This window comes from Dermochelys coriacea, chromosome 4 (genome assembly GCF_009764565.3).
Source record: "Dermochelys coriacea isolate rDerCor1 chromosome 4, rDerCor1.pri.v4, whole genome shotgun sequence".
Lineage (NCBI taxonomy): Eukaryota > Metazoa > Chordata > Testudines > Dermochelyidae > Dermochelys > Dermochelys coriacea.
In genome coordinates this window covers 141,780,592-141,796,814 of record NC_050071.1, presented here as the reverse complement: position 1 = coordinate 141,796,814, position 16,223 = coordinate 141,780,592, and the positions used below count along the sequence as shown (strand labels likewise).

General features: G+C 41.4%; 1 protein-coding gene across 7 annotated transcripts in view; it reads right to left on the bottom strand.

The window, feature by feature from the left end:
* Positions 1-16,223, bottom strand: part of EXOC6B (exocyst complex component 6B) — a 456,300-nt gene that overhangs the window by 154,674 nt on the left and 285,403 nt on the right. For 4 of the 7 annotated variants that reach the window (XM_038398631.2, XM_038398630.2, XM_038398635.2 and 1 more), the window contains exons 17-18: positions 11,388-11,522; positions 7,553-7,732 (exon numbers count right to left, since the gene is read on the bottom strand). In XM_038398631.2, the coding sequence (XP_038254559.1) occupies positions 7,553-7,732; positions 11,388-11,522 (315 nt within the window). Of the gene's footprint in view, positions 1-962; positions 993-7,552; positions 7,733-11,387; positions 11,523-16,223 lie in introns of all 7 variants that reach the window. The other 3 variants (XM_043512818.1, XM_043512821.1, XM_043512819.1) reach the window with 1 other exon arrangement.

Genomic DNA, 16,223 nt, shown 5'->3' with positions numbered 1-16,223 from the left:
TGGTCTAAAGCATCAGGCTGGGAATATCTAGACTCTGTGGAACCACAGGTTCAAAACCCAGCAGGGTCAGCTGTGCAAGGTAGACACATACTGAGAAACATGCAGATTACAGCATACGTGGGAGAGGGTTTCTCAAATAAGATATTAAAAACAAAGGCCAAGTCTGCTAAGTGTAGATTAAAGACCCCATGGTACTTTTCTTCATAGGAATTTGCCCCAGTTTATTTGGCTAAATGATCCCTCTCCCCATTACTGAGAAGGGGGTAGCAGACAAGAAGTGTACCCAAGAGGTGACTGCATTTGAATAGCACTATATACATAATGTATATATTATTTATGATGTACTGGAATAAAAGGCACCATTTAAATGTAGATCTTCATCATTAGTTAAACGATTTGGGAAGCGTTCATCTTTCGTAAGGTTGCTGCAACCTTGCCACTTGGTGCCAGTATACTCGCTGCCTCTGCCTGTCATACTGCGGATATCAGCTCAAGACAAAGCTTGGTCCTTGGTCTCTGAGCAGTGCTAATGGGTTTGGGAGGAAGTCCTAGCCAGTCTACCATGGCTAGAAGGGCTACTGCAGCCTCTGAAGCAGGTAAGGGATCCTGGCAGACTAGGTTTATGGGTGATAGCTCACTCTAGAGTATTCTTTCTAAAAAGATGCTGTGTCAATGCTACACTTATTGAACCGAGAGCACCTTATATGTCAGGAAACCTGTTTCTTCACTGTGCTCCTACACACTCTATTTATTCACTTTCTATTAATAAATGGAGGAAAAAGTGTACATTCTGGCAGCAGCGAAAGGGTTAAACGTCTACTCTGAAACATTAAGATTTTGGTTGTTTTTCTACTTATCTTCATCCCTCCCAGAATACAGACCTTTTCTGGTTCAAATAACCCTCTAATATTTGAACTGCGAGCAGAACATACTGAATGCATACAACACACAGTCATACTCACCGACATTGTAGAATGGACATCTACATCCCCCTACAGAGGACAACACAGGGAATTTAAATCAAATGCATCAGAGAGCAAAGGAACAGTGTGAAATGTAGTGAGGTGGGAGCAGTTCAGGAGTACCGTGATCATCTCCTACAACAAAGGAGATGTTTCTTGTTTCCTTTAAACAAGACTCTCACTAAAGCTGTCACTTCAAAAACTTGACAGCATATTAAACAGCTGCACACACATTTAAATTATCTTATCTCAGTATAAAGCTACAATATAATGAAGTTTTTAGTGCTTATATTCTGTTTTCATGCCAGATATTTTCCACCAGGACACTGTAAGATGAGCATCTTGACCAAAACAGTCAAGGCTATGCCTACAATAAATCTCAGATTTGTCCTGAATTTACTTCCATGCACTGTTTTCCTTCTTTCAATATGTTATGGAGGCAATATTTCATCTACTAAAGCAACATAGGAAACCATTTTCTTTATAAGAAAAATCTACCTCTCTTTTAAAGTTCTCTCTACAAAACATGAGAACTGCCAGAATCACTGCATTTATTTGCAACTGCAAAGAGATGTCGATACAGCTAATGGGGCACTGGACAAAGCATCCCAAGCAAAGAATCCATACAGTTTACACAGTTACAGCTGAAATCTGTGTTCGCCATCTGGCAAAAATAAACACACAGGAAAAGACTCCCCGTGCAAAGAGTTCATGCTGAATTGCTTGAGACTAGAGAGGTTACAGTTGTAGGATTGCTGAAAGATTACTTCCCTTTCCCAGGTCAGTGTCACCTCTTGGCCTCAGCCGATTACCTTCCAAAGGAGGTTATCAAGATACAAGACTAACAGAGGATTAAAGGAAACTTAAAATAAAAACAAAACACACCCCCCTTTCCCCAACTCCCCTCCCCGCCCCCAGCAAAAAAACATCCTTGCTTTGTTAACCTGACAGCTCATTGTAGGTGTTGACACAACCCTCCATCTTTGAAAGGCTTAAAGTCAACAAATCAGTGTGTTTGGAGTAGCCTTGTCAATGTGATTTACATTAGCTTGTCTAACAAGAAATAAAAACAACAATCAGCCATCGTGGACAAAAGGCTTTTTCATTCATTCTCTTTAAAGCGTTTTGCACAAAATATTAATCTATTTAAACTGTGGCCCTTTGCTCCCTAAAGAGCAGGGAAGCCACTTTTTTTTTTTTTAAGCAAAGCATTTTTTTTAAACTTTTACAGAAGGAGAGTGTGCTACCTTACCAACAGTGAGGCAGGCGGCATATCGTAACTAACTCGCACTTGCTAATTCAGAAAGGAAAGAGCTTAAGGGCCAAATGTTAGATGTGCATTTATTTCCAATAACATATTATTTGTTTTGAGATGTTTAGTGCATTTAGCAGACCATTTTTAAAATTGTGGCTATAAACCACCATGGAAGTTCTGTGCTGTGGTGTTATGTGCCAGAGTCTGGATGGCTTAACTACGAACTCTTCAACCTGCAACATGTGCTAGAGACATGCTGCTGGGTCCTGGCTCCAATTTGCACTGCTGCATTTGCCATCTTCCCAAACTAGCAGAAAGTTAGGAAGAAATGCAAATATGTCCTTCCCTAAGCAGCCCTGTCCATCCTAGCCATCAATACACTAATCCGTGCTCTAAAAATCCATATCTAAAGCCAAAGTGATGTCAAAGGATGAGAGCAAAAAAACTAACAGAATCCAGGGAATTGAGCATTTAAGGAAATTTCCATTTTTCTTAGAAATACCTGCTATTGTTTCGGTCTCTCCCAATCATGATAGATGACTCAGTAGAAACTACAATAGACACTTCCCTCCCATCATCCCCGACGAAGTCCAAGCTGACACTGTGGAGTTGAAACTGGAAAATACAACTCCCATTTGAATGTATGAGAACAAAGGAGACATTCAAAGTTCTTTTTAAGTTCTACTAATTTGTAATACTTTGGGTCAATATTAAAATTTTTACCTTACAACTATTGTGAAAGTTTAGGGTCACTTGTGGATTCAAATCAGATTTACATGACCAAAGCCCAGCTCTCAGACCAAGATTTACCCTGCGGACTGTTCAGAGTTACCACTTTAATTTTTTCAGCAGAAATGTTGACCTGAGGCACTCGGGTTCTGCAACTAGATCTGATCTGCTGGATGCTTAGAGCCCTGACTCTGCAGAGACTTCGATACACAGGAACAGTCCAATTTAAGACAATGGAACTACTCACATGCATAAAGTTAAGCAAGTGAATAGGTCTTTGCAGGACCAGGGCTTCGTCTCAGGGTTATACTTTAGGTCTGGTCCTTTTTATGTAACTTTTGTGTAGCCTTGGGAAAATTCTACATGCCATGGGCGAGTTTCTTTGATCAGCGAGCAAAACATTACAAACTTTTATTTAGGGTCATCATGATGAAAGGCAGGCAAGTTGCTTTGAGTGTGGGCTGGTAAATTTTCATGAACATTTTCAAGGGTACTTTAATGCTTACCGTTTAACCTGTCTCTTGCTATTAGTCATTTCCAGAGACTAATGTTGACTTTTCTTCTAGTGAATTTGAAAAGTTAAAAAAATTGGTGGAGAATATTTGTGATGTTTTTAATTGTGTGAATTCAAGAACTGTGAAAGGTGCCTGATCAACAACCCTGGGAAACAAAGTAACCACAGAACAGGAGCAAGATGACCAGGAAAAAGGGGCTCTTCCCTCAACATGTCTCAACCCTGTTTTGCAGGGCCATTTCTATCAGTAAGAAGAAAGTTCACTCTCCATGGACCACTCAATATTTTACTTCTCTTATTAAGCAGCTAATAGTGTGCAACCATTGTGGTAATTTTGGGGGGGAAATTGAGACTGCAAACTCTCTTCACACAATGCACCAACACTCATCCCATGGTAGTAATATTCTGTCAGTAATGACTTGGGCCGGATTCAAACCAGCAAGCTAGAGGTGAAAGGCTCTATTATTCCTTAGCAATACTCTCATATATACCTATAATTCATCTTTTTTGTTTAGTTGTTTTCTCTTCCATCCATATTCTTCTACAAAGTACATACCGCTTTTGTATTGCTTCTACATACTGCTTTTATACTCTTAGACTTGGGATTTCTTTTGTGCATAATGGCTGATGTTTTACTTGAAAACAAAAAACAACACACTTAGGGCATGGCTACACTTGCAGATGTAGAGCGCTTTGAGTTAAACCAGCCTTCGTAGAGCGCGGTAGGGAAAGCGCTGCAATCTGTCCACACTGACAGCTACAAGTGCACTGGCGTGGCACATTAGCAGCTCTTGCAACAGCCACAGAGAGCAGTGCATTGTGGTAGCTATCCCTGCATTCAAGTGGCTGCAACATGCTTTTCAAATGGAGGGTGGGGTGGGGTGGGGTGAAGTGTGACAGGGAGTATGTTGTGTGTATGTGGGTTTTTGAGGGGCTGAGAGCATGTCAGCGTTCTGTCTCATAAGTTCAGACTGCAGAAAACTCCCATCTCCCTCTCCCACACAGCATTCCACAGTAATGGTTGCTTTGTCTCGGAGCAGATAAGCAGCCAGATGTGAGAAACGGAGCTTTCAAAGGACATATTCGCATTCCTACAGCAAGTTCAAAACAATGAGAAGCCACTTGACTTAAGGGGATTATGGGAAGTTTCTGGAGGCTGATCAGAGCGCAGTAATGCAACACCTCATTCACACTGAGGCTGGGGCGTTTTAACCAAGGTGCACCAAGCGTTAATCTTCTCACCAAGATGGAGTACCAGGAGCGCTCTAGCCGTGGAGTCAGAGCCTTTGCCAATGTGGACGGGTAGTGAGCTAGGGCGTCCGGGGCTGCTTTAATGCCCTCTAACTCGCAAGTGTAGCCAAGCCCTTAGAAACAAAGCAAAATTATGGGATCAATAAGGAAAACCCATCAAGAATGGGAGAGAAAAGAGACCAAGGCTAACAATGGAGTCAATATACTTTAAGTAAAGCATTTTAAAAAAACAAAACCAGGATATATACAATATCACAATTCTCCCTGTCTTTAACATTGGCTACAAGTTACAGAGGAACCCTTGAGCAACTTAGAATGAAGGCACAGTCACACTGTTCTTGTAAAGATCATAGCTTTGAAATATCAAAAATTCCACCCCCAACTCCCTGTACAAACAAATTAAGTCAGATCTGCAGCATTACAAATCACACTTTTAGATCTGATTAACTATCTCCCACACCTCCACAGGACAGTTGTGAGGATTCGTTTTTGTTTTTTTGCTTTGAGGATAAGGTGCTATATACGTGCTGGCTCAATATTGTTAACTTGTTACCTGGCATCCTCACTGTTAGGAAAAGCAGAGTGACTTTTTGAGCAGCTGGGTAGTTTTACATATATTAGATTGATAGAGAGGTTGCTTCTGCCCGCCTCAATCTTTTTTTGGAGTAAGCAGATGCCTTCCCTATTCCCAAAACAATTTTGATTAATTTGAAAAGGAAATGTTGAAGTTTTAAGGAAGATAAATCACTCCAGGTCCATCTCATAAATCACTGCGGGCATGTCTTTCCTTCTTTGCAGCCCCATGTTAGCCATGCTTAATGCTCCAGTGAAAAGACACCCTGTCAGTCAGGTCTACAGCAAGACAACACAGAAGCTGATGATGAACAAAGAGGGAGTTTCTCTCCTTACTGATGGGTGTGTGTGTGTGTGTGTGTGTGTGTGTGTGTGTGTGTGTGTGTGTGTGTGTGTGTGTGTGTGTGTGTGTGTGTGTGTGTGTGAGAAAGGGTTGAAGGAGAAGGGATATGTGTGTGTGTGTGTGTGTGTGTGTGTGTGTGTGTGTGTGTGTGTGTGTGTGAGAAAGGGTTGAAGGAGAAGGGATATGTTGCAATGATTTTGTGGGCACTTATTTATTTTCCCAAATAAATATTCATTTGGATTCCTACAAAAACATGCCTCTCCTATCACCCCAGGTGCTCAGGCATTAAAAACACTAATAAAGCATCCAGAATAAACTGAGAAAGTATGAATTCTTCTTACTTTTTACTGTACCATCTCTACCTAGCAAAACCTTACTATTGCTACCAGCTAACTGAATTACTCCGCTAGTTCAAGCAGTAGAGGTATGTGCTATGGGTCTGAAGGTCCACATAAAAAACCTGATGACAACCCATGATAGAGGTCATTGTACTTCTATCCAGATCCCTAGTAAGAAGACATCTAGTAGTTAAAGAATCCAAATGGGAGCCAGCAATCCCCAAATTCTAAGCCTGGTTCTGATACGAGTTCCTGTCTGGCCACTGACTTGTCACTTCTCTATCTGCGCTGCAATATGGGATGGAGTCATTTTGAAAAAAGGTGACCCAAAAGGAAGAGATGGGTGAAAACTCTCCAATCTCTCTCCACCACAGCCCAATCTCTCCCCCGAAAGTTACTTGCGATGCTTAACATTCCCTCTTCTCACCTCATTCACAGTGGTGTCTTCAAATCTGCTTAACTGGAACAAATCCTTCTCACCATGCCTCTGTCTGTTTCTCCATCCCTAAGAATCAGAACTAATTCTCTTCCAGCTGTCAAATCTTCTAGACACCAAAACAAGGACCCTTATGGGATCCAAGATGCTGAAGGCGCGGGATTTCAAAAAGGTACCGCTGAGGGTTTGGCTTTCATATTGGCTAAATGACACTGACGAATGGTTTAAAACCTTTGTAGTAGTTCAGTCAGAGAGATGAACAAGCAGAATGAAGCTAAGACAGAGAGAACTACAAATGCTTAAGGGTCAGCCTTTTTAGTCTATATAACGGTTGATGAAATTTAACAAACTATGTGCCCAGATGCCACTGAGTTGGGCAGCTACCAGAGTGAATGATAAGTAGTAAAATGAAAGAGTGAAAAGATGTAATCACATGTAATAGAAATACATTTTTCAATGGTTTTGACATTTCAAAAGTTCTACTGATGGAAAATATTAACAGGGACAAATCCATAGGACTCAAAATAAATTTTAACAAAAAAGGAGCTCTGTGTGGATAAGTGAAAATGCCTGATTATTAAGTTTACTTTACTAAATAGGATATTATACTCTACCAGGTCAACACCACAATTCAATGGATAATGGGATGATTTTTCTAGAAATAAGAAAATGCAGGTGTATTGTAAACAGAGAAAAAGCTACTCTCTGCTATATGATGCAGAGCTCTATTTTGAACTGGTGACATTATGAGCACATTGTTACAAAATGTGCAACTGAAAAACTCAAAGGCAAAATATATTCTCAAACGTGGTACCTTTTCTAAAATAGTCACTTAACACTGATTAAAGTAAAACTATACCCCCGTTATTTAAAATCAAATTTAAACTGAGTATCTCGTTAATTATACCCCTTATTGTATTTTTTTATTAAATCAACAGTTCTATACTTTTCTCTCAGACTTTAAGGAGTGGTTTTGAGGGAGCCTGCCTTCCGATAGCTCTTGAAATGCCTTACTTGAAAAATCAGTTCTGGTCATGACAACAGCACAACATCATCATGTACACTAAACTTCTAACAGCCCAAAGTTCTACAGTGGTCTTAGAACCCCCATGCATACCCAGTTTTCAAAGAAAGAGACCATTGTCACTTACAGGTAGGTGTGTGAACACAGCAAAGGTGCTGCGCAGGAAAGCAATGAGATCTACCAGGTAATCGCTGGCTTTGTTGCCTGGTTCAGCAGCCATCCAGTCATAATCTGCCAGCTGCAAAAACTGGTCTATCTTCTGGTTCAGATTAGTGTAAATCTCTTCCTCTGCAGCATGGCGGGCATCCTGGAAACAAGAGAAGACTCCTTAAAATGGGATGGGAATGAAATCGGCCCACTTAGTGTACAGAGCATGCAGTACCGTGCACCAATTCAACACACTCCACATTAGTAAGGTAACACAAGATGTGGTGTCGCAGTCATAGTTTCAGAGTAGCAGCCGTGTTAGTCTGTATCCAAAAAAAAAAAAAAAAAAAAAGGAGTACTTGTGGCACCTTAGAGACTAACAAATTTATTGGAGCATAAGCTTTCGTGAGCTACAGCTCACTTCATCGGATGCATTCAGTGGAAAATACAGTGGGGAGATTTATATACACAGAGAACATGAAACAATGGGTGTTACCATACACACTGTAACGAGAGTGATCAGGTAAGGTGAGCTTTACCAGGAGAAAAGTCGCGGGGAAAAAAACTTTTGTAGCGATAATCAAGGTGGGCCACTTCCAGCAGTTGACAAGAAAGTTTGAGGAAGGGAGGTGGGAGGGGGAATAAACAAGGAGAAATAGTTTTACTTTGTGTAATGACCCATCCACTCCCAGTTTTTATTCAAGCCTAAGTTAATTATATCCAGTTTGCAAATTAATTCCAATTCAGCAGTCTCTCGTTGGAGTCTATTTCTGAAGTTTTTTTGTTGAAGAATTGCCACTTTTAGGTCTGTAATCGAGTGACCAAAGAGATTGAAGTGTTTGCCAACTGTTTTTTGAATGTTATAATTCTTGACGTCTGATTTGTGTCCATTTATTCTTTTACGTAGAGACTGTCCAGTTTGACCAATGTACATGGCAGAGGGGCATTGCTGGCACATGATGGCATATATCACATTGGTAGATGCGCAGGTGAACGAGCCTCTGATGGTGTGGCTGATATGATTAGGCCTTATGATGGTGTCCCCTGAATAGATATATGGACACAGTTGGCAACGGGCTTTGTTGCAAGGATAGGTTCCTGGGTTAGTGGTTCTGTTGTCTGGTGTGTGGTTGCTGGTGAGTATTTGCTTCAGGTTGGGGGGGGGGCTGTCTGTAAGCAAGGACTGGCCTGTCTCCCAAGATCTGTGAGAATGATGGGTCGTCCTTCAGGATAGGTTGTAGATCCTTGATGATGCGTTGGAGAGGTTTTAGTTGGGGGCTGAAGGTGATGGCTAGTGGTGTTCTGTTATTTTCTTTGTTGGGCCTGTCCTGTAGTAGGTGACTTCTGGGTACTCTTCTGGCTCTGTCAATCTGTTTCTTCACTTCAGCAGGTGGGTACTGTAGTTGTAAGAACTGTTGGAAATGGCTCACCTTGATTATCACTACAAAAGGTCCCCTCTTCCCCCTCCCCGATCTCCTGTTGGTAATAGCTCATCTTACCTGATCACTCTCATTACAGTGTGTATGGTAACACCCACTGTTTCATGTTCTCTGTGTATATAAATCTCCCCACTGTATTTTCCACTGAATGCATCCGATGAAGTGAGCTGTAGCTCATGAAAGCTTATGCTCAAATAAATTTGTTAGTCTCTAAGGTGCCACAAGTTGTCCTCCTCTTTTTGTAGTCATGGTTTGTGCTTCATTAGCTTACCTTTTTTGTCCTACATGCTGTGTAGGAGATCTTCCTTTTTTATACCAGTCTAACTGATAATGCTTTTGCATTCTTCCATTAGCAGCTCTGTTCCTTTTTCTAACGAGTTAACAATGCTATTTTACTTGCAAGTCAAAGCAGTATTGTGGGCTTGATTTTGGCCTCTTAAAGTCACAGAAAAATAGTAATTTCTGAATACACCACGTAGTCCTTCTAGTTATTACCTGCACCTAAGCAAGAGGTTGTCCATGGACAGCCATGCAGAGAAATGCATTAGCAGAACCTATGGTATTTATATTGAATATTGGTCTGGATGAGAACTGGTTAAAAGATTTTCTACAGTATAAAATTTTAAACATGTTCAACACACATTCTCACGGTGGCTAGACCCTCCCGCCCCTACTGAATATTTAAGTGCTCACTCACGCCCTGTGATTATCCGTTTATACAATTCCATTGCACTGGAGTTTTGGGTTCAGATTTTCAAGGGCAAATACGTGATTTAGCCACACAACTCCCATTAAAAAGAACGGGAGTCGTGTGGCTAAATCCCTGCCAGCTTTGAAATCTCTGCAGTGGATTCTTCTTCCTAAAATGGAAGTGTTGAGATACCATGCTGGCACTTATGCTGGTGCAGGGGAAGCAGATGGAGCTGTGCTGAAGGGCAAGGCCAGGAGGGGGTGAGAGGGACAGGGACTCTGCCAGACACCACTGAGACAAACAGAAGGATAAGAACAAATAAGTTACAGGACATGCTACCTGTCTCTGGATCATGGAAAAGAAGAAACCTCATTTTTTGTCAGATCATTCATATTGGTGTATATAGTTCTGTAAACATCTCAGATACCACCAAGATAGGTATGCACGCTAGTTAATCCATCTAGAGGACTGTGATCAATTGTTCTCCATGTCCACTGAAGGTAGGGCAAGAAGTCATGGGCTTAATCTGAAGCAGGAGAGATTTAGATAAAATATTGGAAAAAACTTTCTAACTACTCTAAGGGTAATTAAGAGGTTGTGGAATCCCCATAGTTGGAGGTTTTTAAGAACAGGTTGGACAAACACCTGTCAGGGATTGTCGAGGTTTATTTGGTCCTGCCTCAGTGGAGGCAGCTGGACTCGATGACTTCCCAGGGCCCCTTTCAGCCTGACATTTCTATGATTTCTATTATGGTTACAGTCTTCTTATAGCCTAAAATTTACAACTATGTAAACTTATGGCCAAGAGAGCCATCAAGCAAACAACTGCTCTCAAGAACAAACGCAGAAAGCTGGTATCTAAGAGAATGTTGGCTTGAAATTCGGTGGATGGTTGCGTCCACGGCTGATGTACTGAAAGAGAGCCAAACCCAGCAGTGTCCTCCAGACTGCTGCTGCTTTACTGTATAAATGAAAAAACAGGAAATGATGTTTTTCCAGCATCATGCATGTTGTGTCTTCCCTGTACTACTACCCCATCGATATTAGTTCACCATTTCACAGAGAAAGCCCAGGCTTGGGCAGCTTTGCTCTTTGGGAAAAATTCACTTCCCTGTCATTTGTGTTCTCAAAAGCTTACCCTTCCATGTAGTTTTGGTGAGGTAGTATACTTCCTACCATTTGCTTATATGAGGGACTGTGTGCTAGGGGCACTAGGGGATGGTAAAATGCCTTAGTAGTGGCAGACACTTATTGATGATTTAGTTTTGCAGCTTTAGAATCCTATAGCAAAAAGGAATTTGTATAGGTTACATGCACTGGGAGCACAAACTGAGGAGAAACTCTACCCTACCTTTTGGAACATTATATATGTGACTAATCTGGTGGTGACTCATTTGTTACGGTTTTCCTTGCTGCTTTGTTACTGTAGGGTTGATGATAAACACTAAATTGCTGACAATGTTTTTTTTTGTTTTTAAAGAAAGTAGTATTAAAATAATTTGAAAAACAACACATATTGAAAGGATTGCATAGACTTTATAAAATATGTAAAAAGATTCGTGTGGAAGTTTCCAAACACATGTCACAGCACAAGTTTATTTGTGGACCATGCACAACTCACGAATGGTATATCTACAGTCAGACATAATCCACAAAACACCTCTAGGTTACTATGGTTTTCTCACCTTGAAGGTGGTAGTGCCATAGAGTTTGGTAGTATGGACAGTCTCCGGGAGTACGTTGGTGATATTGGTTATGAATTCTTCTAGGAACTTGCAGGATTTCTCCAAATGGGTCGTATTTATAATAATCTGCACAAGCTGTAAAGGCAAGGAGATGTGTCAGGTGTGGCTTACGTTTTTAAAGTAAGGTGCATGTCGGATTAATGGATGCCAAACCAGGATGATCTGTCATCATGCTGGACACTGCACAAACATACTGTACACCGCTAAAGGTTAAAAAAAGATTGTCCTGTTTTAACATACGAAATTTAAATAAAAGCTCACACTTGAGAAAGTAATTTCCCATGACTTTTGCTAATACCACAAAAGACTATAATGAATTTTATAAACTCATTGTTCATTTTAGTACAATTCAAATACCATTAAAATATAAGGGGTTACAGAAGATACCATGTTAGACCAGAAATATGTTATCTGTTAATAAACCCTAAATACCCTGTATTCTTGAGCAACAGCTCACAAAAATCACACAATGGCATTTAAAATGCCTTAGCAAAAGATCCGCTGAAGTTGATACAGCTCAAGCATTGCAAGTTTAGGGCAAAATGATCTTGCTTTTGCCCCTGATTCATTCACAGATAATTATTTAACTTTGCAAATAACTTGTTTAGTTCCTTCTTCGCAATCACTTCTCAGGCAGGAACCCTGTCTTCTTACAAATTGCCTTGTATTTCAGATGCGATATAAGCAATAATGGAAAGGGTCTAAGAACTTCCCATTTAAACCCGATGTCATACTAAAATATCTTCTGGGACATTTGTGCTATTTTGCTGGAATATTAGAATTTCAAAGTGACATATTAGAGAGAAAAGGAATTGGACTTAGGACACCAGGAGAGAGTGTGTCCGCTGTAGTAATTTTAGAACATTGGTCTATGAGTATTCAAGATCATTTGCTTTCAAGCGCCAATGATTTGGAAATAGGCAAAGTCATATTTGACAGGGTGCTACTCCCTCTCTCCCTTTGCCCATAAGCAGGTTAAAATAATTGATTTTTACAACTCAAATCACACAAAACCTTCACACCAAGTTTCAGTAATAACAACTAGGCTGAATAGATGTGCATAAATGAGCAATTCCATTTCCTCTTGTTTATTACCCAGGCTTCTAGCATTGGTGTATAAGCAAGTAAATAATTTCATCATGTCCCTTGATGACTTAACTAATTTTAGAATGGTAGCCATGTTAGTCTGTATCAGCAAAAAGAATGAGGAGTACTTGTGGCACCTTAGAGACTAACAGACCCCTCTAATTTTACACCACTTACCTAGCCAGCAGTTCACATCCAGAATCTTCTGCTTTGTGTCTTCCTTTGTTCCTGGGACAGGAAGGATCTCAGAGAAGAGCTCTTGGACAGTCTTCTCCTTCAGCATCCTTCTGTCTGAGTTCTTGGAAGTCAGCCACTATCTGTGAGGTATCCTGCCACGTAGTGTCATTAGCACCAATATTCATCATTGCCAGTGGGTCTTTGCCCATCATCTTTAAAAGCTTACCCAATTTTAGTCACATCTCATATCCTGGCTCCTGGAACACAGCACACCATTCCATTGTCCATCTGTGTCTTGCAGAAAACATTCTTTTCATTCTTAGTGCAGAATCCCAAACAACGATTGTCTGTCTTCACTGGACAGTTGGAGATCTCTTTCTGGGCAAGTCTGATCATCTTGTGGGTTGGGCTGAGCAGCCATCCCCAGGTACATTCCATCTACTTTCCATTCCATTCAGCCAGCTGGATCTTCAGAGATATTTTCTGCAGATTCCACGCTGAGGACCTGCTAAGGATTGGATTCTTCTAGCTATGCAGAATTCCTCCTGGTCCTCTTCCCTCTGGTAACACAATCTGCCATCCTCATCTGCTTCCAGACATGCAGAATGCTCCCTATGTCTCTTGCCTCGAATGCTTATGAAGTGGCAAGCTTACTCTCTGGTTTTCACACACACTGGTTCCTTGATAGTCAATTCCTTTCTTCCTTGAATCTGTAGTGGTGAGGCTTTTCAAATCTGGTTGTCCAAATTAAACAAATGATAGCTCTTTTCTCTGTAGTTCTGTAATCCCTAGTGTCCCTGCTATGCATTTTCTTAATCCCCCTCTTTACTGCTAATGGCTGCCCCATGGTCCTTTGTCTCTTGGTGGGAGATCAAAGCACACATGGTTTTAATCAGTGCTGCACAAATCAACAAGGCAGGTTCATCGTCTCCAATGCAGTCCGCTTAGTATTTATATGGTATATCGAAGTGATAAAACATCTCATTTTACCAGGCTCAGTCCCACAGGACTCCACCACGTTCCTACAAAAAACATTTCTACAACTTGACCTGCTATTTACCTTACATTAACTGTGGTTCTTTGAGATATTTTGTTGGTTTGGATCCTTCTTATGGTGCACATGCACTTCATGCATGCAAGATCGGAATCTTTTGACCAACACTATCCACTGGGGCTGTGATTGTCTCCTGCATGTCCTCGTGCCCCCTTACCCAAGGGCCTCTAAGTAGAGTGGCCCTGACCATCTCTTAGATTCATTGCTAATTCAAAACCCCAGAGAGCTGGATAATGAAGGTGATGAGATGGAGAGCAGCTGTGAAGTCCACATGCGTTAAACACGTTGGAGACCTACAGTTACCATTATGTAAATGACCTTTCTTTTTTTGAGTCTTTGTCCATGTGGATCCTACTTATGCCAACTAGTTAGCTGTTCCTAGATTAACTGGACACAGGTGTGAGGAGTCCTACTACAGCTAACTAAATAAGTATTGCAGAACTGCTCTCCTGAATTTGGCATCTGGCCTAGTTGCTAAATCCAGGGCATAATGCTTGGTAAAGGCATGGACTAAGTTGTATGTGAGCCCTGCAGAACTCTGATATAGGAACATTTATTAGGCATGTAGAAGAATTGTATGACCTCTAGCTGAGCGGGCCCTGATGCCACCTGAGGAGAGGGGCATATCTGTTAGTTGGTAACAAATGGTGATGCACTGAGTGATCCACTTGGATAATATCCGGAAAGAGATGGCCTGACCTTTCACAGCCTTCTCCAATGCCACAAATAAATGGGATAATTTCCTGAATGGCTTGTTCCTGTCTAACTGATAAAGAAGGGCTCTGGAAACATCCGAAGTATGGAGGTTGATTTTTCGCAGATGTGAATGTGGTTTGGGGAAAGAGAACAGCAAAGCTGCTGGTTTGCTTTAAATGAAAATCAGACACCACTTTGGTAAGAAAGTTCTGATGAGGTCTCCGCACACCTTATCTTATGGAAAAGAGTGGAAGGGGTATCTGCTACTGATGCTTCCTCTGCAGCATGGAGCACCGTTCACTTGAAGGTTTAAACTAGTGTAAATGGTTAATTCTCTGTAAATTGAAGTCTTTAAACCATGATCTGAGGACTTCAGTAACTTAGCCAGAGGTTATGGGACTATTACAGGAGTGGGTGGGTGAGGTTCTGTGAGTTGCGATGTGCAGGAGGTCAGACTAGATGATCATGATGGTTCCTTCTGGCCTGAAAGTCTACAAGATGTTTAAATCTTATAGAGGGGACAGCCATCACAAAAGTGGTTTTGAGAATTAAATGATGTAGAGAGTACTTGGATAAGAGTTCACTGGGGAGTTCCATGAGGCCCATAAGAACTACCTTAAAGTCCCAGGCAGAAGTGGACTCTCAAACCAGTGGAACTGTATCTAAGTGGACCCTGACAGAATTAATGGTGAGGCCTGATAGCTTAAGAAGATGTAGTCCAAAATCCTGGGACTAGGGTTTAAAGGGATGAGACCATGTGATGAAGCACAGATGGGAAAACCTTTCCACTTTGAACTGTAGACTGATCTTGTCTCAAGAGGGCTTCTTGCTCTACATTAGAATTTTCTTGGACCTGTGCAGAGCAATCCCTGTCTGTAGTGCTCAAACTTCCAACCTATCGGATGTAAAGATGTTGGGTTTGGATGGATAATTTGTCCTTGATTCTGAGAGCGTATATCTAGCAGATCGGTGAGAGCTCTCAGTAGCTATGTGGACAGATGCAATAGGTCTGTGAACCAATACTATCTGGACCAATAAGGGGCTCTGAGTACTACTGTGGCCACATCCTACATTTTCCTTATGATCCTGGGTATCAAGGGAATGGGAGCAAAGGCACAGAGATGGTTGAGACACAGGGGTTCGGAAGGCATCCTGGAAGAAGCCTGCACTGGTGCCTGCTGTGGAACAGAATAGTGGACATTTGCTCCTGGTGGTGGTGAACAGATAAATTATGGGGGAGCCCCATCTGTGGAATACAGGTTTGAGCATGGAGTCTTTCAGTGACTGAGTCCTCATGAATGGTTGAGATGAATGGCCGAGTACTGCCTGCTGTGGTAATGCACCAAATTGTTGTTTGTTCCCAATAGGTGAAGAGCCATGGAAGTTTTCCCATGAAGACGGCTTGATTGGTTCTTGACAGAGGGAACTGAAAGGGCACCCACTTGCCGGTTAATATAAAACATTGTAGAGGTTCAGCTAGCTCACGAAAGCTTATGCTCTAATAAATTTGTTAGTCTCTAAGGTGCCACAAGTACTCCTTTTCTTTTTGAGAATACAGACTAACACGGCTGCTACTCTGAAACCTGTGATTGTAGAGGTGTTGTCTGTCAGGATATGCACCACTATGGTTCCTTTCAGAAGCAGTAGAAACGTTCCAGAGGCTAGTTCAAATCACCCAGAATTTCAGCACACGGATATGCGGGGGAGGATTCTTTCCAGAACCATATGCTTTGAATCTAGGTGTTTTAGCTGGGTCCCCCAAT